The sequence below is a fragment of the Rhipicephalus sanguineus genome, chromosome 2 (assembly GCF_013339695.2).
Source record: "Rhipicephalus sanguineus isolate Rsan-2018 chromosome 2, BIME_Rsan_1.4, whole genome shotgun sequence".
Taxonomy (NCBI): domain Eukaryota; kingdom Metazoa; phylum Arthropoda; class Arachnida; order Ixodida; family Ixodidae; genus Rhipicephalus; species Rhipicephalus sanguineus.
Window position 1 is genome coordinate 189,991,064 of NC_051177.1, and position 23,716 is coordinate 190,014,779.

The 23,716-nt window shown below is 46.4% G+C and overlaps 1 protein-coding gene across 1 annotated transcript in view; it reads right to left on the reverse strand.

The window, feature by feature from the left end:
* Positions 1-23,716, reverse strand: part of LOC119383933 (uncharacterized) — a 91,790-nt gene that overhangs the window by 19,765 nt on the left and 48,309 nt on the right. The window contains exons 4-6 of the mRNA XM_037652209.2: positions 14,344-14,447; positions 5,619-5,821; positions 4,779-4,947 (exon numbers count right to left, since the gene is read on the reverse strand). Coding sequence (XP_037508137.1) covers positions 4,779-4,947; positions 5,619-5,821; positions 14,344-14,447 — 476 coding nt within the window. The remainder of the gene's footprint in view (positions 1-4,778; positions 4,948-5,618; positions 5,822-14,343; positions 14,448-23,716) is intronic.

Here is a 23,716-nt window from a genome sequence, read left to right on the forward strand (position 1 = left end):
CGATTGAGGAAGTCAATAATGACATTCCATTTCTCTTTCACGTTCGTGCGCGCGTAGATATTCCGTTCAAAATATCTTTTTTTTTGCCTAAGAGCACCTTCTAACTGATGTGGAAAGAGTCTCGTAACTTTCCTAAGCTGAAAGGCTACATTTTTCATTTTTTGATATAAATTACCTTCCTTGCGCAGCGAACCTAACAAACTGCAGATAGCCACGGGCAACGTGGTGCTTCGTATCTCTTGGTAAAAAGGGCATCCTTCGTGCAAGCTTTAGCCGCATTTTTAATTCTGAGGGAAAACTTGAGCACCGCTTGTTCAGCATAAAAAAAAGCAATGAGGGTTAAAAAAATAAGTGCGCTTAATTGTCTCAACATTGTCGTATAGATTGAATTTCTTCTTGTGGAATAATTTTTGGAAGACCGCTAGGTAAATAAAATGAAGAAAATATTGGGTAGTGATCTGTAATAACTACTTCTAAAAATCCTGTATGAGGGCGTGTATCGAGATTGTGAACTATGCTATCGATTAATGAATTAAACTTCGCCTTGAACATCGGTTTGGAGCATTAACAAATGCCTCAAAGCCGAGGTTCACAAGGCAGCCAGTGAGGTCTACAAAGCCAAGACAATTGACGACCGAGCGCGTCAAATAAAAAGCGGTGTACATCTTAACCGAAAAAAATATCGGTGTTGTATGCCAATTACTATATTCGTGCTGAAACACGAGGGTGAATATCACAATATGAAAATGTTCACACGCATCCTTAAAAGCGCAACGGAAACAACAACGGGCGAAAACACTGCGAGTGTATGGTGTTCTGCGTTGGTGCCGTGTTCTTGAAGACTACGTCTTCCGAGGATGATTTCACCCGTGATCTGTAGTGTGTATATGTCCGGTCTAGGCAGGCGCGGATACAGAATTTTCCAGGATGATGGAGGGGGGGGGGGTCTTCATGGGAAATCTGATGCATAAAGCGGAGCATGAGGCGCCGAAACCCATAATCTGCTCACACCCTTCTCCCCTCTTCATCGGCCTCTGGTCCGGTCATTTTGAACGCAACTGAAAGGGAAAACAACCAAAAGAAATGAAAACAACACAAATGGATGAATAAAGCTTCAGAAAATAAATGTCTCATTAAACTTGAAACATATGGAGACACTAAGAGTACAACGTCCCTAATGTGGAATTCACAGATAGGGCGCATTATTTATAATTATGAAATTTATGAATGTATGACATTTGCTGTCATAAGGCATTATCACCGAACCCCAGCCGTCAATTACGGAAAAAAAGCCCATGTTCGCCAACATAAGTAAAACATGGGCATAATAATGTCATAAATGGGCAGCATTAGTCGACATTATATATTAATAAAACCACCGTTGTGAAATAATAGTTGAGATCAGCCAGCGTAGCCGACATCTGCCAGCAATACTAGGTGATAATAACATTTATTAACTTAGTGCTGGCCGATATTAAGAAGTGCTGACCACAGCAGGAGCAAGCGCGTAAATTTGTGAGACCAGGACACCCGTATAGGAGGGTCGTCATTGGGCAAATTTGAAAATGAGCCCGAACTGAAGCTAAATATAGTCAAAGTAGCCGTATCATCACATTTCAGCACCATATTTGTAGCCAAATAAGACAAAGGCGTTTATTTAATAATTAACGAAAGTTTGAAGAAGCGAGAGCTAGAATTAAGAGCACAAAATTTCCCCTTTTTCTTTGCCTTCCATCCACAGGGAAACCACATGTAGCTTTGAAGCTGCGCTTCCATGAAGCCGCTGAGTGTGACTGATGAGTAGATTTGCCGTAATGTCCGCACTGGTTTAAATAGTGAAGTGTCCGCCATTGTGCTGCAGTGATTACGGCGAACGCCTGCTGAATCGAATAACGCGGGCTTGACCCCGGCAGCGGCGGTCGCATTTCGATGGAGGCGAAATGCTAGAAGCCCGTGCACTGTACGATGTTATTGTACGTTAAAGAATACAAAATAGTCTAAACTTCCGGAGTCTTCCACTACGGCGTGCCTCAGAGTCACTCGTGGTTTTGCGCGTAACCCACAACTTATTATTACGTAGCGAAATCTAGTTGATGATGAACAGTACAGCTTCATTTTGTAGCATATGTCTCGTTTTGTCACTTTCACACGAGAACGGTGCTCTGCTTTCGCATTAGAAAATACGCAGCACCAGCAAAGAGGACTGGTAGCGTCAGCACCATGCTATTTGCAATGCCCACGAACTATAGGGGGCGCAAGAGCGATATAAGATGGCTATCTGCAGGAGGGTCAACTCGTCTGCTAGTATTCGGAAAGATAGGACGTGTGGACGCAAGCCACCAGCTGCTTTCACCAGATGGACATGAGCTGTACTGGCATTGATATGAGACCAAAATACTTTCCGAAATTATAGAAAGTTCTAAATGATTGCTATATCATTATTAGCCGCGTTAAGAATGGTTATATTTCAGCTCCTTGACCATCCATGAGGATGCTTTGCGAAATCATTTGCGTGCTACAAGTAACCGCATGAATTAGAATTGACATGTGAACTGGGCGGCACTCCGAGGTAGGACGTACCGAGCCTGCCAGACGGATTTCCCGCAGTAATACGCCGTTTGCGAGTAACGCCATCATTGATTCACGGGACCGCGCGTTTAACGTGTCGATTGTTTCAATATACCTTACGCCGTCATCATTACTTGCACGGTCGGGAGCGCGGAGTTACTTCTTCAACGGAACGTTCGCACCTCTTTGTGGCTTTCAACTTGCCACTCAGTAGTGCTTGGGTCATGGTCCTGCAATTAAACAGTTACGTTCATACTGTAGCCGTGCGCAGTTCACTTCTCTAGGAAGTTGCCGGTTCGAAGAGCACGTTGAAACGTAATACTCGAAACGAATACACGATGCCTTTCCCAACGTTGAAGACTTTATGCGACGCCGCTTGGACGGTACAGGTGAAGTTCATTTACCAACAAAGTCTTGTGGCCGCGGCAGGAGGTTTTGCCGCTTTACCTATTGAGCTTCTGCTGGTCGACCCTATTGCCAGCATACTGTGCTGCATAAAATCCCAAATAAAGAGCGCTAGATGCATCGCATCACAAAAAAATATGCTTTTATCCTGATCACAACAGTAATCTACATTGACTGCACTCAATATTACGAGTGTGAAAAATCTCAAAGCACGAAGAGATGTCACGTGGAACTTCCTCCTCTTAAGTTAGCGACATCATCATCACCCTAGCTGTTAATGGGGGTGCTTTCACAGCCTTTAATGTCCTGGGAAAAATTCTCGCTGTCAAGGTGGTCGTTTTGGACATCACTGTGAAAAGCAATCTGAAAATTCCCCCCGCTGAGAGGCCTCGACCTTTCCTGGTCATGTTCAGAGTAACAGAAATGTGTCTAGGCTCAGAGAACTTTCTTTACACCGAGTTGCTCTTAAAACTATTAACATATATCATCATCTTTAGTCCACAATCTCAAGCAACAAAAGAAAGCGCTTCCAGTTTTCTGCCACTTATCAACATTGTACAAAAACAAGCGCCTTCTTGGCGGCCGGCGCAGCCGCGGCTTTGGAAGCGAACGCACAGGTAGTTAAGGATCACGTAGACAGCGCGACTACTGGTCAAATCTGGCAAGCACAGGTCAATTAAACTGAACGTAAAGGAGTTCCATTGGTCAACACCATTTATTTTTCACCGGAATGCGGCTGCTGATGACAGCAGTCACCACGCGGTTGTAGTTCACAATAGCGCGTGGAATGCTTGCGCACGTGATTCCTAACAGCACTTTTCTTGCAAGACATAAAGGCTTTTGTTTTAATGTATCACCTATTTGTTACGAAGGCCTTGATTGCGTTCAGTCATAGAAGAGCATACCGCGAGCGCACGTGACTCCCCATGTACAACGTCATGGTTTTCATGCACTGCAACAGCACCGACAGACGCTATGTACAAGCGACACAGCGTGAATTTCAACAGAAATGGTCATACAATAACAATTCACTAACTTTCGTGGCTACAGAAAACATCGCGTAAGTGAAATGTCTACGCTGTGGGCCATCTTTGACAGCGTGACCTGCCCAGGGTGTTTCACCGCGTATTTTCACGAAATCGTCGCGTCCCACAAGAATCAGGTTTATCATGTCTCGGAGGGCCCGGTTTTTTCAATGATGCACGAAACATGCAAAGTCTAGAGTTTATTTATTGCCAACGCGGTAAGTATCAGGCTAGAACAGCCGAACAAGGGAGCGGCTACCAGTGCTTCCAGTTTCTCACCGGATTACCAGCCTCGGGGCGGTCCTCCTGAGGTCGGCCTGCTTGCGTGACAATCAACGGGCATTTCGAATAGCCATGCTTTTGCGTACATGCGAGTAACTTCATAACTCTCCTTGCAGTCGCGCTCCGCATCGAGTGCCTCTGGGCACACCATCCCGCTGGCAAGTGGAGGACGTGCGCACGCATCGGCCAACACGATAAAAAAACATGGAAATTATCGTCATTCTTTAAGCTTACATGACATTTTATCTGCAAATACAACGTGGCATCTATAGCTCAAAAAAGTTAAAAAATCATCATTGTCATTATTTAATGAGTACGCAGTCAGAGAGTTGTCGGCAATATTGAGCACCTTTTGAAACGATTTTGTTAATATGCAAGCAGAAGTTCAACCTTGAGAACATAATTGAAAAAAATTATGCGATCAATCGCATTGCAGCTCTGAAAGAAGAGAGTTCTTAAGTTCTCATTCGCAAGATTTGGACTTCAGATAAGTGTCACCTTGTACTTGTCGACAGCGTCCAGGATTTCCCGAGGGTTCAGCTTCGCCGACAAGAGAGTGCAAGACGCGCCACCCAGCATAGCTGCCACTTGAAACAGCATTCCGGACTGATGTGTAATCGGCAGCGCGCCGAAAAATACATCTCCTTCTCCCCATGGCAATTGCAACCTGCAGAAAAAGTGGCAAAGGCAGAGGGCAACAAAACCGCCTTCAGGATGTGCATGTTAGGAACTATTCGTGGCCTTCCTAGGGTCGCCCACGGCTTGCCTTAGCACAAAAAAGTCTTCCTTCCTCTCTTCGAAACATAGCAGCTCATTTCTGACAAAAAAGGTCATTTGATATCTGTGTCCTGCACAGCATCGCCATATAACCGATGCATCTTGAGAGTGTTTCACTACTAAAATACAAAGATTTTTTTTCGAATGTATCTCGATAAGGAAATACAGATGCTACTGTTGAACTGCCCGTCCCTGGATGAAGTGGAGCCACGGTGTAAGGAAACCTTTTTCTTTTACACCGCATGTGGAGTACACCACTAAATTTCGGAGTTATATATCTTAACGTCATTGCTTCATATATTGGGATCTTTTGCATCTTTGCAGCTATCGTTAAAATATAGCCCTGAACGCGCCGGAAAAACAAATGCCGTTAATAAACGACTCAACGCTAAACACAATTCCTTGTGAAATCATTATTCGCCCGTAAGCGATTGGGTGTTGAATTGAGTGATGCATTTCTTTAAAGTAAAATTAAAACCTTTTGTCAATTTTTAGCGGGTAGACTGCTGGATGTTAAGGAATTCAACTGGGCGGAGTCTCCTCCAAATAAGGCTGCCTCACCACGACGTGTAGCAGCAGGCCACGTAGTTGTAGTGCGTTATCTCAGCACCCTTTGGCATACCCGTGGTTCCGGATGTGTAGCACACCACTAGCACGCTGTTGCAAGGGTCGGCTATGGGGCACTCACGGAACCCTTTCTCGTCGAACTTCGAAAAGTCAGAGAGCGCCACGAATCCGGCTGCAGGTCCCATGCAGAAGAGGGCCTGCAAGAGAGGAATTATGGATTATGCTTATGAATTATGCTTAAAATGGCAGTTAAATTGCAGAATTATCAACAGCCTTGGAAGCATTCCGTCACAAAGGAATACATGAAACGTATGTGAATAGCACAGCCAACCGCTACAATTATTCCACACACACACACACACACACACACACACACACACACACACGCACAAATGCGCGCAATTCTGGGTCGCAGCGGCGCTGGTAGACAAGAAACAGAAGAGGAAGAAGAGCACGAATATGTGCATGATAACGAACAGAGCGCTTGACAGTTAATGAAAGTGATAATCTTTCTACGCCACACGGCAACCTATACTTGCTATACTGTACTACACATAGATATGCTTTCTTTTTTTTCTTTCTTTTCTGCGTATGTTGCGTTACACATCCTTATCTCTGTGTCTATTTCTTTCTCTCGCTTTCGGTCTTCTTTGCATTTTCCTTCCCTTCTCTCTTATTCCCCGTCGGCGTCGCCGTCATGTCCCATTATATATATATATATATATATATAGTCACGTGGTCGTGACGTCGACGAAGGCAGCAGTTAGCACGTCAGATATGAAACTTTATTTGGCCGAACTTCTGGCCGGGAAACTGAAAGCTATACACTGATAGCGGCGAACAGAGCCTCGACCGGCGATCAACTGACAAGCGGTCAAGCGCGTCGGCTTTTATACAGGCGCTATCGAACTTTCCAGCAATATCGCTGGTGGCGGCGTTATCTCTCGACAAAGCTGGAACATTCACGTGCGGGGCGCAATCTTAACAAAACGACCTACTACAATCGGGAAGCTTCTCGAACACTGCTTCGCGGACAGCGTCGAGCGTTGATTAACGTCCCTGTCGGTTAAACCCGAATACATAAAACCAAGACAAGAAGTGGGCGTGGCATTGCCCCCTCTGAAAAAGCATCGTCCCGATGCTTGTGAAAGAACATAGAAGAGATAAAAAAACAAGTGCATGCACAAATAAATTACAATACACAAAGGAAAAAAATAGAGTCCCCAGGTTCGCTAACGCGCGAAAAAACGGCTTAAGGCGGAGACAAGGATGACTTCAGGATGTGCGCGGCGTCGCTCGGAGTTCGTAATGCCGTCCGGGATGACCTAGTAGTCAAGAGCGCCGAGACGTCGAAGAACCTTGTATGGCCCGAAGTATCGTCGAAGGAGTTTTTCGCTAAGCCCACGTCGGCGTATCGGCGTCCAGACCCACACACGCTCACCGGGTTGGTACACCATGTGGCGTCGTCGAAGATTATAGTGACGGCTGTCGACCCTCTGATGGTTCTTGATGCGCAGGCGGGCGAGCTGTCGGGCCTCTTCAGCGCGTTGCAAATAGGCGGCAACGTCGAGATCGTCTTCGTTGGTGGCGGTTGGTAGCATTGCGTCGATCGTCGTTGCCGGGCTCCTTCCGTAGACCAGCTTGTACGGCGTCATTTGCGTCGTTTCTTGCATGGCCGTGTTGTATGCGAAGGTCAAATACGGAAGGATGGCATCCCACGTCTTGTGTTCGATGTCGACATACATGGCCAGCATGTCGGCGATGGTCTTGTTTAGCCGCTCGGTGAGGCCATTTGTCTGTGGGTGGTGCGCTGTGGTCCGGCGGTGGCTTGTTTGGCTGTATCTCAGTATTGCCTGAGTTAGGTCAGCAGTTAACGCTGTACCTCTGTCGGTGATGAGGACCTCTGGGGCGTCGTGACGCAGGACAATGTTCTCAATGAAGAACTTCGCTACCTCGGCGGCACTGCCTCTGGGCAGGGCCCTTGTCTCGGCGTAGCGGGTGAGGTAGTCGGTAGCTACGGCGATCCTTTTGTTTCCGGGATTGGACGTCGGAAACGGCCCCAGTAAGTCCATCCCGATTTGCTGGAACGGCCGTCGAAGTGTCTCGACAGACTGCAGAAGTTCGGCTGGCCTAGTGGGCGGTGTCTTGCGTCGTTGGCAGTCCCGGCAGGTCTCTACGTAACGAGTGACGTCGGCGGAAAGGCGCGGCCAGTAGTACTTCTCCTGTATTCTTGCTAGAGTGCGAGAAACACAGAGGTGTCCAGACGTCGGGTCGTCGTGCAGAGCCTGGAGGACCTCTGGCCGCAATGTCGAGGGTACCACGAGACGGCAATCGGCTCGAAGCGGTTAGAAGTTCTTCTATAGGAGAACACCGTTGCGCAAGAAAAACGACGTCAGCCCCCGCGTGAATACCTTCGGAACAACGGTGGTCCTGCCCTCGAAGTAGTCCACAAAGCCCCTGAGTTCTGGGTCCGCTCGCTGGCGTTCGGTGAAGTCGTCGGCACTTATGGTTCCCAAGAAGGAGTCGTCCTCCTTGTCGTCCTGCGGCGGTGGGTCGACGGGGGCGCGAGACAGGCAGTCAGCGTCGGAGTGTTTTCTTCTGGACTTGTAAACGACGGTAATGTCGAATTCTTGAAGTCGTAGGCTCCACCGTGCGAGGCGACCTGAAGGGTCCTTCAAGTTAGCTAGCCAACACAATGCGTGGTGGTCGCTCAGAACTTTGAAGGGCCTGCCGTAGAGGTAGGGGCGAAACTTGGATGTAGCCCAGATGATCGCTAAACACTCCTTTTTTGTTGTGGAATAGTTCGTTTCTGCCTTTGATAGCGATCGGCTAGCATAACTGATGACCCTTTCCTGCCCGTCAGTCTTCTGCACAAGGACGGCGCCGAGTCTTACGCTGCTTGCGTCGGTGTGGATTTCCGTATCGGCATATTCGTCGAAATGCGCTAGTATCGGAGGCAGCTGAAGGCGCCGTTTCAGTTCTTCAAATGCTTCGATTTGCGCCGTTTCCTACTTGAATGGCACGTCGGTATTCGTGAGGTGAGTTAGCGATTCGGCGATTCATGAAAATTCCTTGACGAAGCGCGCGTAGTAGGCGCACAAGCCGAGAAAACGGCGCACGGCTTTCGTGTCGGTGGGTGGCGGGAAGGCAGCCATGGCAGCTGTCTTCCACAGGTCTGGGCGAACACCACCCTTGCTGATCACGTTGACCCCAAAACAGTAGCTCCTCGTATGCAAAGCGGCACTTTTCAGGCTTGAAGGTGAGGCCAGAGGTATTGATTGCTTGTAGTACAGCGTCAAGGCGCCGGAGCTGTTCGTCGAAGCTTGAGGCAAACACAAGGACGTCCTCCAAGTACACAAGGCAAGTCTGCCACTTCAATCCAGCCAGCACGGTGTCCGTAACGCGCTGGAACGTCGCAGGTGCCGAGCAAAGACCAAAGGGCATGACCTTGAACTCGAAGAGGCAGTCTGGTGTTATAAAGGCAGTCTTCTCTCGGTCTCTCTCGTCGACTTTAATTTGCCAGTAGCCGGTCTTGAGGTCCATTGACGAAAAGTACCTCGCGTTGTAGAGTCGATCCAGGGTGTCGTCTATCTGTGGGAGAGGGTAGACGTCCTTCTTCATGATTTTGTTCAGGCGGCGATAATCGACGCAGAAGCGTAGGATTCCGTCCTTCTTCACTAACACCACGGGTGACGCCCATGGACTCTTCGACGACTGGATCATGTCATCGCGTAGCATTCGTCGACTTGTTTCTTTATGGATTCGCGTTCTCGCGTCGAAACTCTGTACGGGCTCTGTCGGAATGGCCTGGCATTTTCCTCTGTTATGATGGGATGTTTTGCGACTGGGGTCTGGCGGATTCTTGACAATGACGAAAAGCAGTCCTTGTATTTCAAGAGCAGGGTTTTGAGTTGTTCTTGTTGATGCTTCAGAAGGCTAGGATAGACGTCGAAAGCTGGTTGAGGAGCTTGGTTCGTCGGTGTGGGCTCGGAAGAATCGGCGATGGCGAAGGCATTGGTGGTTGCCACAATTTCATTGATGTAGGCGACCGTCGTGCCTTTGTTTACGTGCTTATACTCGTTGCTAAAATTTGTGAGCTTCACTGTCGCTTTGCCTCTCCGGAACTCTGCTCTTCCTCTTGCGACGCAAATCTCGCGGTTAATAAAGTGGTGCTGGTCGCCTTCCACGACGCCTTCCGGGTCTGCTAATTTCTGAGTGCCAACGGACATGATGACCCTGGAGTGAAAAAGAATGGTGACCTGGTCTTCCAGCACATTCAAGGCATGCTTCCCTGGCGGCGGGTACGGCGGTAATGCTTTTTCTGTAGGTAGTGCTATTTACTTGGATCTGAGGTCGATGAATGCACCACGTAGGCCTAAGAAGTCCATACCAAGGATGACATCTCGGGAGCAATGCTGAAGGACTACGAAGCTTGCGGGATAAATCCGGTTGTCAATGGAGACCCTCGCTGTGCAGATTCCTGCCGGCGTTACTAGGTGACCTCCAGCTATCCGGATTTCGGAGCCTTCCCAGGCGGTCTTGACTTTCTTCAGCCTCGTCGCGAACGGTCCACTGATGACAGAATAGTCGGCTCCAGCATCGACGAGAGCGGTGACGTTGTGGCCGTCGATGAGAACGTCGAGGTCACTCGTTCGTCGCCTACTGTTTCGATTTGGTCACGGCGTCGAATCACGGCTAGGTCGGTTTGTCCCCCTGCTTCGATGTTGCGTAGTCAGGTCTTCTTCGGGCCGTGAAGTTTCGACGTCAGGGCTTCGTTCGGCTTGCGGCGTGTTCTTTAGATTTCGTTGCGGCGTTGTCATCGGCGGCGTAGGATCTTCGGTATTACGTCGTACAGCAACCGCACCTCCATCGGTTGCTGCCCTTAGTTTTCCGGATGCGGGCTGGGTGACCGGCCTCGCGTTGGGCCAGTGTATGGTCGGCGTTGGGGGGAGACGTAGTGGCCTGGCGATGGCGACCGGGAAGGTTCTCGGGGGGTCTATTTCGCTCCTGCGAGATGTTCGGCGATGTCGCGTGGTCATTCACCCCGCTGTGAACGCGGTGCGTCGATGGCGAACCCACGCAGTCCCATCTGTCGGTACTGGCAGCGGCGATAAGTGTGGCCAGCTTCTCCACAGTGGTAGCAGAGTGGGCGATGGTCGGGGGCGCGCCAAACGTCGGTCTTCCTCGGCGTGTATAGCTGGCTGGCTGGCGTGTGGTATGACGCCGGTGGTGGCGGCGGAACTACTGGGGCGGCGCGGCGTCTTGACGTGGGCGAGGAGGGGGGGCGTTGCGTCGGGCTGCAGCAGCATAGCTCACTGCTTGCAGCTGCGGCTGCGCTGACTTGGTGGTGCCCAGAGACTGCTGGATTTCCTCTAGGACGATCTCAGCGATCGAGGCAACTTCAGGCTGTGGTAAGGGAACAGTTTGCGCAGTTATTCCCACACGATCGCTCGGATCGTTTCACGCAGGTCGTCGGAGCCGACGGCATGAACAGCTGGGCTGTCTTGAATCGATCGGTGATTATACTGGCGGTTGCGCATTTCCAGCGTCTTCTCAATCGTTGTCGCCTTTGAGACGAATTATTGGAATGTCGAGGGTGGGTTCCGCATCAGCCCAGCGAAGAGCTCTTGCTTTACCCCTCGCATGAGCAACCTGACTTTATTGTCCTCAGGCATAGCTGGGTCAGCGTGGCGGGACAGTCTGGTCATTTCCTCTCCAAAGATGGCCACGCTTTCATTTGGAAGTTGGACCCGTGTCTCTAGCAAGGCTGCGGCCTTTTTTTTTCTGACGACGCTTGCAAATGTCTCCAGGAAAGCGCTGCGAAAGGCGTCGCAAGTTCGAAGAGTGTACTCCCGATTCTCGAACCAGGTTCTTGCTGCGTCTTCGAGGTAAAAGTAAACGTGGCGCAGCTTTTCCTCGGAGTCCCAGTTGTTGAATGTTGAGACCCTTTCGAAAGTCTCGAGCCAGGTTTCCGGGTCTTCGAATGACGACCAGCGGAAGGTTGGCGGCTCCTTGGGCTGCCGGAGCAGGATCGGCGCAGGCTGCGCGGGGTCTGTCATCGTCGCTGCGGTGGGTGTTGGAGCCTGAGGCTGCCTGGTTTGTTCGGGAACGAGCCCGTGCTCTGGCTGCAGTCCCTTCTGTCTGCGGCTTGTTCGACGATCCGGGTTTTCTTTGCCGTCGTCCTCCTCGCGGCTTGGGCTTGGGTCAGCGCTATGTGGGGCGTCCGGATCATGGAAGAAGCAGCACCTCCACCAGATGTCACGTGGTCGTGACGTCGACGAAGGCAGCAGTCAGCACGTCAGAGATGAAACTATTTGGCCGAACTTGTGGCCGGGAAACTGAATGTCAAATTACAGCTATACACTGATAGCGGCGAACAGAGCGTCGACCGTCGATCAACTGACAAGCGGTCAAGCGCGTTGGCTTTTATACAGGCGCTATCGAACTTCCCAGCAATATTGCTGGTGGCGGCGTTATCTCTCGACAAAGCTGGAACATTCGCGTGCGGGGCGCAACCTTAACAAAACGATCTACTACAATCGGGAAGCTTCTCGTACACTGCTTCGCGGACAGCGTCGAGCGTTGATAACCGTCCCTGCCGGTCAAACCCGAATACATCAAAACAAGACAAGAAGTGGGTGTGGTAATATATCTGTGTGTGTGTGTGAGTGTGTGGATGTATAAGCCCCAAAGAAGAATAATTGGGAACAATTTCTTTCCGCAGTGCGCTGCCGGGAATTCCAACCTGCGACCCCTCGCTCCACAGCGCACAGCGTAAACGACGCGACCGCAGAGCATACATCCTTCAGCATATTAACGTCGAGCTACTGATATACACCACTTACCGTACGCAGAGCTCGGCGGCGCTTCAGCGTGCTCTGCTCATAACGAGCAAGATGGCGCGAAGGGCACGCTTTAAGGTGTCGCCCCGCTCGGTTTTCACCGAAGTTGCGATGCGCGCGCCTTCTATCTGTACCGCCTGTACTTTGCCCTACAGGGCGTGGTCGCCCAAGGGCGCCCGTTTACCTCGTGAGGGGGGTGTTTGTACGTCTTGTGCTTTCACCGCAAAGTTTGCGTTGAAGTTACAGAGTGCACAAAGCTTCCCTCGCTGCAGTGGTCGCGTTGCCGAAAGGAATGAGCTGCTAGCTAGAAGAGCCAAAGTAGGGACAGTTGCTTGCGCATCTGTAGCATGCACCAGCTAGCCCAACAACTTTCATTGGTTTCGCATAGTCCAGCACAACCTGGTTCGCATTCTTCAGCTGATAAGTAAGTAGCACGTGCGAGCTGTTCGTGGGTGTTACGCCCTGTTGGCAGTGCATGATTGTCACACTGCAGAAATATCGTTTCATGGAAAGGGCAATGTTGCCTAGATGTCGGTGCCTTAACAAGGCCGTTCCAATGGCCAGCCTATTGCTTTCAAAAGTGTCAGAATCATTGATATCAGTATGCTGCTCAAACACAAAGTAACAACTGTGGCAGTTGTTAGTTCGCGCTCGTCCTGCTTATACTTGTGCGTTCAGGCTGAAGTCGTCCACCGAAAACTCTACGCTAGCTTGTGAGTTCTACCTAACTGCGGCACAATACTTCAAACGTGTAAGCTTTATTGCCCTGCACATTCTCACTTGTGTCGCTCATTTGTAGCATTCACGTGATTCTTGTTGGAGGGGGCACTGACCCTGTTACACGTGCTTCTGTCTTTACTGTGGCCGGGTTTACTTGGCTAAAGCTGTTCCATGCGTTGTCGCTCGGCGTAAGCAAGGAGTGGTATTTTCCCAACCATCTTAAATGTTTCGGATTCTCTAATCACATTGTTTGTGTGACGTGACTAGGGAAAAGTGTCTCCAACCTGCGAGAGCACCGTGACTCATCCTATCACTCAATTTACCGTGAGTCGTTTGTAAATAGATGCGCACATCATATTTCTGACATACGACCGCTCTCGGCGCTATCACTGTAATGGTAATTGTATCACTATAGACAAGTCTGCTATATAATAAAAGTATGTTATTTACCGCGTCGCTGCTCTATTATGAACGTCGCAACCGCGTGGCGCCAACATATGACGAGTGGTGAAACAGCACATGTCTCTGGAGCCATTTATCGCGACAAGTCAAGGCTAGGCAGTGACGACAACAGGACTTCTTGTTGTTTTGTTCTTTTTTTTCGTAACCGGAGGCCTGCATCTTCTCTTGAACCCCTGTCTCATTTAATCTACGAATAATGCATTGCGACACGAGTGTTCATGTCTTTGAGGAGGTTCACGGTTGTTTTTTCTGAGAAACAAAAGTTCCAAAGTAATGCGAATGCTGTCCATTGAAGCACTGAATTACTTCTCGTGATATAAATACTTCCAGGTCTATTAGATATTTTCAACAGCATGATCTCCACTGTGAAGAATACAACATTTGTTGCAGCCCTAACTTACCCCTAAATATATGCTTGGATGTATTACTTTTTTTAAATGAATCCGCTTTTGCTATCACCATATGATGTTATCGAATTAAAGTTTATGTTGTATATGCTAACTAAACAATGACATATCTTCTGGCGTTTCAATAGGTCTAACGCGCGTTAGACGAAGCAGCCGAACCGTGGAATTTGTGCACGTAATATACTTGGATTAGCTTGTGGCTTCCCTTTAGTCGAGAAGGTAAACACATTTATGGACCTGTGCGTTAAATAGGCACGCAAACGAAAGTGTGTATATGTGGCTACCTACCTTCATATTCATATTTGAAACTGCTTTCTTGACTTTCTCGGCGTATTGCTCGTCTGTGATGATATGCGTGCAGTCACCGTCTTCGGCCTGGTAGCGGAGTTCCCCTGCAAAAAAGTGCCAGCCTGTCAAACACCTTGTGAATCAACTATTCTAGCAGTATTCGACGTGTGTCCACAATTATTCTTCGGCAGCTCGTGCATTCTTCAGCTGATAAGTAAGTAGCACGTGCGAGCTGTTCGTGGGTGTTACGCCCTGTTGGCAGTGCATGATTGTCACACTGCAGAAATATCGTTTCATGGAAAGGGCAATGTTGCCTAGATGTCGGTGCCTTAACAAGGCCGTTCCAATGGCCAGCCTATTGCTTTCAAAAGTGTCAGAATCATTGATATCAGTATCTCGCAAGTCATCACCAGGCAAGTACAACAATAGTCGACAAGGAGAATCGGCTATAGAATGTAATATCTTAGAAATTTTTTGAATGAGTTAGTACAGCAGAGTATTTCAATAATGCAATTCTTTGTTTCATATCAGAAAAGCTTCACGAAAAAATAGTCCCTCGGGTCTGGTTAACTATTTCACATTTTAGATGGCTATTGTTTTCGTGCATGAAGGAATGATCTATTTTAGTGGAGTCTGCGACACCACTCGCTACACTAAGTCCTGATGCCTTTCCTGTATTTCGCTAATTTGTCATACCGTCTTACCAGCCTGCAATCCTCTCAGTATTTGGGCACATAATCGAAAGTAACTTTCAAAATAACGTTGTTTAGGGTGATTCCACGAGAGATCGAACATGCCTGTCCGGTCGCATTTTTCGTTTTGCCTGGATTTTTTATATGTTGTGTGGGCACATTCAAAGTGCACGGAACTGAAAATTTTATTTCCAAGAAACGCTCCCAGCGCGCCAAAAAAATATTTGAAGGTGGCGGCGCGTGCCTCCTGTTTTTGCTCACTGCAGTGTTTTCGGATTTCACGGCCGAATTTAGCGCGAACTATAAATGATGTGTCGAAAATTTCTTTTGCTGGTTTTAATACGCATTACTGTGAATTATATCCATGCTTTTTTTATGCCGTCCTCAAAAAGAAGAAAATGTGAAAAAATGGCAAACACGGCCGAAATCAAGAAAGGGTCCTAAGTTTGAGGCGCCTTGGCGCTTTTACTTTTTCAAACAGAAACTTGAAAACAGTGTCAACTATAGAAAAGAGCCTTTGCAACATTTGTGCAGAAGATCATTTTCCTAGGGGCAGCGCAAAAAAAGAAAAAAATAGTTAAAGAAGCGGGTTTTTTCAAAAAAGTACATTTTCAAAAAATAAAATAAAAAAAACTCCGGTCTCAATTTTGACGGCAATTTTTTATCGAAGAGCGCTTATGTCAGTGAACACACGGTTTTAATATCATATGTCCTCATTTGCTTTGTTTACGAGATATAACTGGCCAAAGTGACCCTTGCTGTGAGTGCTCACTTCAGTGTGACTGATGGTTGTTAATAGCTTGCATTGTGCGTAAATCGCAGTTTTATTTGTTCTGCTGCAGCAAAACCTTGCTCTGGTGGCTTTTCGTCAAGAAAAATGTGTTCTCAGATTTTATTTGTGTCTAGCGTGTGCAAAAGTGGGCTGCTGCCGCCCTCTAAATGGCTCACGTGTAAACAGTTTGCAATTGCAACCTACAACCTCGCCTACAATCATCAGAGGAAAGATGGGCGGGCCTGTCCAAGATATCAATGGCTTCTTCTTCCTGAAGGAATGCCTGGTCTACCTCATCGCGGTTAGATGTAGACAGGTTTTCCTTGAGGAGCCTAAAGCAATGCAAGCAGACCTCGCAGGTGTCGCGAAGATCCTCAGCCTATGACAGTAGCTTCTGAAGGTAGGCAACAACAAAAAGAGCAAAGAAAAAAATTTGCGCAACGAAAACGTTTTTCTCAGCAATCTTCTTTTTGTGAACGCGTAAATAACCGGCACAGAACAGTAGCCATGGGCCGCGCGCATCGCGTGTAGTGAACAGCTAGAGCAAGCGGAAACGTTTATACTGAACGGCGCCGCACAAATTATCTCACATCTGCGCAGCTGTCATGAATGCCTTTCCAGAACTGCTTACGGTTTAACATTTTATGACTAAGGGTGTCTAAGCGCTTTGGGCTGTAATATTTAATTTGTAGGCCGCACTCATTGTCAAAACTAAGGGTAATGTCCGTCTGGTGCCACCAATGATCTTTGCTGTCCTCGACGTGGGAAAGCACTTTAGTAAAGTGGCAACAAAACATCATAAATTGGGCAGCTTCGGCCACTCACGGCTTAATCATGCCGCACCGCACGTTTTCTGGCTGCTGAAATGCTGAGGTAAAGGTCGAGATGATACAGGAAGACGTTATCTGCGACGCCGAAAACATGTGATAGCGGGAAGTGAAATAAACGGCTTGGAAATCATTGAGCTAACTATTTACAAATGTTGTTTAGGCACAGTTTGCGTCGAATGGGGAAGATGGTTAGAGCGTACAATGCATGTAATGGAACGGAAGCAAGCAGGCAGTGAGAAAACAACTGCATAACAGCGCGTCTGCTGATTGTGGCATTTAGTTACAGATTAAGTTGGCCTTCGCTGCATACAAATGCTTTATTCTGTGTGCAAGGAGAGTTTTGTCAAAGTGACCTAAACCATGTGTTCGTGGTGTCTCGTGTGCTTCTGATTAACGAATACTGGCGGGTAAGTTGAGGTTGTAAGCTGCAAACTGCGTACACGTTCGGCCTTTAGAGAGCGGCAGCAGCCCACCCCCGCACACGCTAGACACAATTAAAGTTTGAGAATGCATTTTTCTTGACGACAAGACACCAGAGCAAGGTTTTACTGCAGGAAAATAATTAAAAATAGATTTAAGTGCAATGCAAGCTGATGACAACTATCGATCACACTGAAGTGAGCACACACAGCAAGGGTAATTTTGGCCCGTTAAATTTCGTGAACAAGGCAAATGAGGACACACATATTAACACGGTGTTTTCACTGACGTAAGCGCTCTTCGACAAAAAAATGTCAAAATTGAGGCCTGAGTTTTATTTTTTGAAAATGTACTTTTCTGAAAAAAACTCGCTTCTTTAACTATTTTCTTCTTATATCGCGCTGCCTGTAGGAAAACGATCTTCCGCATAAATGTTGCAAAGGCTCCTTGAAATACTTGGAAAAAATCATGGATGTAATTCACTGTAATGCGTATTAAAACCAACAAGAAAATTTTCGACACATCGTTTATAGTTCGCGTTAAACTCGGCCGTGAAATCCCAAAACATTGCAGTGAACAAAAACAGGAGGTCTTCGCCGCCACCTTCAAATACTTTTTTGGCACGTTGGGAGCATTTCTTGTAAATAAAATTTTGGGTTCCGTGCACTTTGAATGTGCCCACATAACATATAAAAAACCCAGGCAAAACAAAAATATCGACCGGACAGGCATGTTCGATCTCTCGTGGAATCACCCTTTCGAGGGCGGCAGCAGCCCACTTTCGCACACGGTAGAACCAAATAAAATCTGAGAACACATTTTTCGTGACGATAAGCCACCAGAGCAAGGTTTTGCTGCAGCAGAATAACTAAAACTGTGATTTACGCACAATGCAAGCTATTAACAACCATCAGTCGCACTGAAGTGTGCACTCACAGCAAGGGTCACTTTGGCCAGTTATATCTCGCAAACAAAGCAAATGAGGACATATGATATTAAAACCGTGTGTTCATTGACATAAGCGCTCTTCGATAAAAAAATTGCCGTCAAAATTGAGACCGGAGTTTTTTTTATTTTATTTTTTGAAAATGTACTTTTTTGAAAAAACTCGCTTCTTTAACTATTTTTTTCTTTTTTTGCGCTGCGCCTAGGAAAATGATCTTCTGCACAAATGTTGCAAAGGCTCTTTTCTATAGTTGACCCTGTTTTCAAGTTTCTGTTTGAAATAGTCAAGGCGCCAAGGCGCCTCAAACTTAGGACCCTTTCTTGATTTCGGCCGTGTTTGCCATTTTTTCACATTTTCTTCTTTTTGAGGACGGCATAAAAAAGCATGGATGTAATTCACAGTAATGCGTATTAAAACCAGCAAAAGAAATTTTCGACACATCATTTATAGTTCGCGCTAAATTCGGCCGTGAAATCCGAAAACACTGCAGTGAGCTAAAACAGGAGGCACGCGTTGCCACCTTCAAATATTTTTTTGGCGCGCTGGGAGCGTTTCTTGGAAATAAAATTTTCAGTTCCGTGCACTTTGAATGTGCCCACACAACATATAAAAAACACAGGCAAAACAAAAAATGCGACCGGAGAGGCATGTTCGATCTCTCGTGCAATCACCCTTTATTATTTTGTAGGCCGCTGAAAATTCTACGGACTTTCAATGCCCGATGGTACACTTAGAGCAAATATATCTCTGATGGCTTCATCTTGAACGAACGTCGAAAATAGTTTTCCGTAGAGGATTCCGTATATATAAGGTGCGAATATATGATGCAGCTCGTAAATTACCACACACTTCTTTCAGCATACATTTTTTTAGTTTTAGGAGATCCAGTCATTCCGTTAGGGATGTGAATAGTTCTGCAATTACCTATCCATGAAATTCAGGAGCGGGCTATAGGAATCCCCCTAGGTGTTGCTGCGCATCAATCACTTCGAAAGCACTGTTTACATGGATAATATTCATTCTGAGAGTTCATGGAATTTATCCAAGCTAACGACTTCCCCGACAACAACCTGCAGTGGCGAGAGGAAGATTGAAAGGAGAAAAGACAGCCATTCGGATGCTGCTTGTTAGGCCTAATAATCAAACGCTGCCTTAACCATACCATATTTCTGGATAGCTGATATGCTATATGCAGGACAATATTATTTTTAGCTTTATTGATATATTGATGATTGTTTGTAGAGGCCTACTATTCTTCACTGCAGAGTTCAAATACCAATCATCTTACCGCCAGCGAAGCCAATATCGAACATAAGACCAAAGTTCCAAGCGTAACGATCGACGAGTTTACAACTGCTTTCCAAGGCGTGTGCCGCTGAAAAGCGGCCGGGCAAGACAGTTGCCCTATCGATATGATCACAGTTGGAGAAGATTTTATCTGCAAGAAGGTTCTCACACTCATATAGCCAGGTACAACTTTAGAAGTCCGCGCCCTTGCCTCCTCAAAGGCGGATGCTCACAAGCCTGCATCAATGGGCGCGCACACCAGACCATGGTGTAAGAATATTCAGGTGTTGACACTACGCGCGCCTAAGCGGCCAGAAAATGTTCGGTCGTCGGTCCGTTGAGCGGTGCGCCATCTAATGGCTTGAGGCGGAGAGCGCCCGCGAGTAGCCGAATCACGGTGGTGCTGCGTCATCGCCGCCGTTCTCGCCGTTCCCTCTCCTGTTGCTCTCTCGATTTCGCCCCTCGACGCCGCTTGGCGGATGCACATTATGCAGCAAAATGGCACAAAAAATGCACGTTATCAGCAGCATGCGCGTTGCTATGGAGACGACTGCCCCGCTTTTCGTAGCGCCCTCTGCAAGTCATCTGATAAGAACCCGAACATTATCTGGACGCGCGCGGATTGCGGTTTCTCATGCGTGGGGGGAAGAGTGTCATCACCTGAGTATATTCTTACACCGTGCACCAGACTGACGTCATGAGCCAGACGGCCGGTGACCCCGTTTTCGGAGAACATTGCCGACTGGCACGAGCGGGACTACTACTTTAGCCGTGGAGGCGATCGGCTGCCACGCTTCGGTTGTCTGGGTGGGGCCTCTCTGGACATCTTAAGTTGTCTCCGACTATAGCTGTGCCTTAAAGTTTCAATTGAAGACGCAAGCACGAACATTTCTAGATTCTACTGATACGCGAACGGAGAAGCGGAAAACCCTTGAGGAAACACCGATTGACGAGTATTCTATCAGCATTATGCAAAGTATTCAGGAAGGTGACATCGAACAGGATAAGAGAGACACATGACATTAATGAAGGTTTTAGTTGGGCAGATTTGAGAAGGAGCCAGAGCTCACGTTTAGACTATTCAAAAGTAAACGTGCCATTTAATTTACAAGAACTGAAATTTCGCCGACTTTGTACGAATTCATATCAAACAAGCAGTGCGAAATACAAGAACAAAAGAAGGAACAGAAATCACCGGAAATGTCAAAGCTGATTGTTTAGCACATGCAGCGCAGCAAGATGGCGATTTATCCCTATTACCTCTCGCGGCAAGTGATGCACGATGTTTCTTGAACAAACTCTGTGGTCGATTGTCCAAAGAGACTTGGTTCGCGAATGGAGCTCAAAACTCTCAACTATATGCAATCGATCCTGGAATGGAATTTCAAATTCCGATTAAAATTAGCCGTTCTGTAGAAACAGTAATTCACAGACTTCGTCTAGGCACTGCCTACACTAAGAGCTTCCTATATAGGATAAGAAAAAATAACTGCGCTACATGTACATGTGAAGAGGCAGAAGAAGACATAGAACACCTCCTTCTACACTGCAAAAAGTATGCTGTTCCCCGTAAAAAATTCTTACAAACACTAAACCGATTGGACAGACGGCCGCTATCATTAGCAAAAGTATTGGGTCCATGGCCAACTGAAACTCTTCAAAACATTGCTGCACGCGCCCTAGTACAGTTTTTAGAAGAGTCGGTAATATCAAAAAGATACTGATTCACATTTGCAATTATTCTTCACATTGAGATACTTCTAGTCACATGTTTCGCGTTGCCTCTTGTGATTCAAGACAGCTGTGTTTCAAATGTGTTTAAAGTGTGGCTACCTACCTACCCAGTGACTTTTATGTGATGTGATCGCATTATACAAAGGACTGTGGCACTGTGGGTTGAACTCTTCGGCAAAGTGCAAACGATTCTTGTGTGTCTTGTGTGTGGACATTGTTGTCATCACGTGGACATTATGCATGACGTGTGAACATTCATTTTAAATGGACATTGCGTTGAGTGAGTGTACTTGTTTTTATAAGTTCGTGACGCTAATTAATAAGTAAGGGAAGAGGAGTAGCCGGAGCCATGTATAGGCACCAACCTCTCCTTGCACACATTTAATAAAAAATAGGAATAGGCGTAAATTTCTGGTAATAAACTTTAGCTTGAAGTTAGCACACTTCTGGTCTTCCCGTTCCTTCTTGTGTCCCTCTGCTTTACGCAACTTGCTCAATATCAATACCTTATAATGTTAGCGCCAAATTTGTAGCCGAACACAATATACGCATTATAATGAATATTTTATTTTTTATTGAATAATTAAAAAGATCTTCAAGCCACAGGTAGGCTGGAAATAGACAAACAAATAGTAATAATAAGTTAAGTGGGCTTGCGCAGAGCACGTTAACGAGCTAACTACAACGCATAAGGTAAGCATTTTTCAGCACAAACAAATTTTTTCGCGCATGATGAAATGAATTACATTATCTAAATGTTTCCAAAAATTCCGAACACGGCGCAAACGCACCGTAACCGCACCGTAACTGCAGAAAGCAGGGACGCCATATATATATATATATATATATATATATATATATATATATATATATACATATATATATATATATATATATATATATATATATATATATATATATATATATATATATATATATATATATATATATAATATGTCATTCCATGCCAAGTGTCCCAGACGTGGCGCTCGCACGTCACAGATTTCGCTGATAAAATTTGTGCCTTTTTCCTGTGCCCCATGGAGTATTGTCGCAAAACATTTTTGCTCGAAAAAAATTTTGACGATCATGGCGCCCCCTCAAATTTCGCTTGTATTTGTTAAACTGCCTGATAGAAAAACGTGTATGAAATCTATTTTTATGTGTTGAGCTTCTAAACCGCGCTTGGGCTATTGCAGAGGTTCTGTTTAGTTGTCCTATTCATTAATCCCGAAATTTTTATGTTTCACTACCAGTTACGCATCTTCAAAAACTACAAAAATCTTCAATGTTCGTGATTTTTTTCTGAGCTATCTGGAACTCGCCCTGTTTAATCAAGCGCAGCACCCTGTCGGACCGAAGAAGAAGAAGCGCCTCCTTCCACGAGAAAGACCGTGCTCACGAGCACTTGCACCTAGAATCGACCGAAACGGTTGACAATAAATATCGTTCGTGGTGCTTAAGCATCGCTTCTTGCCAGGGAACCGTATGCCATTTTAAACGATTTGGTGCCGAAACCCGGTAACTAGCGTTACAATGTGAGCTTGCTTGGAGGGCCCAATGGGAAGTATGGACGCCCGAGAGCAGCCTATGGCGCCGTTTCCACAATGTGCTAGAGGGCCGTCTGTACAACACGTATACCAAGACAAACAAGTGCATACAATGTGCACTATTTCTTTTAGTATGTGTATGCTAGTTGTACAGACGGCCCTCTAGCACATTTTGCCAACGACGCCATAGGCTGTTCTCGGGCGTCCATATTTCCCATTGGGCCCGCCACGCAAGCTCACATTGTAACGCGAGTTCATTACTCGTCGCCCTGACGTCAACGCGACAAGACTTTCGACCACTCACGAGCCATTGACATACATCTCGCATCTATCTTGCCGCTGCCTGTGACGAGTGTTAGCTGTAAGGGCGACCATATGCTTTGCGGCGAAGTGGCAACAAAATGAAATACCGGGCGCATTCGGAGGGCAAAATTCAAAAATTATTTTCTTCCTTAAAACAAAAAATGATTTGATTAGACTTTCTGCATTACTTAACGATGAAGTCTTCTATCAAATACCGCATGACGAGGATTTTTACTTGAACCGCATCAGTAAGAAAAATACGATGAAACATGCGACAAATCGCATATTTTCTCTAATATCACAATTTTTTCGGGAATACTTTAAGTATATTTTACCCCTAAACATTTTTGTATTGAAATACACTTTCCTGAAAATCATACTATTATTAAGATTGCTTAGGGCGAGTTTCAGATGGCTCAGAAAAAAATCACGAACATTGAAGATTTTTGTAGTTTTTGAAGATGCGTAACTGGTAGTGAAACACAAAAATTTCGGAATTAATGAATAGGACAACTAAACAGAACCTCGGCAATAGCGCAAGCGCGATTTAGAAGCTCAACACAGAAAAATAAATTTTATACACATTTTTCTATCAGGCACAGTTTAACAAATACAAGCGAAATTTGAGGGGGCGCCATGATCGCCAAAATTTTTATAGAGCAAAAATGGTTTGCGACAATACTCCATGTGGCGCAGAAAAAAGGCACCAATTTTATCAGCGAAATCTGTGATGTGCCAGCGCCACGTCTGGGACACTTGGCATGGAATGACCCATATATATATATATATATTATATATATATATATATATATATATATATATATATAGAGCCGTCGATA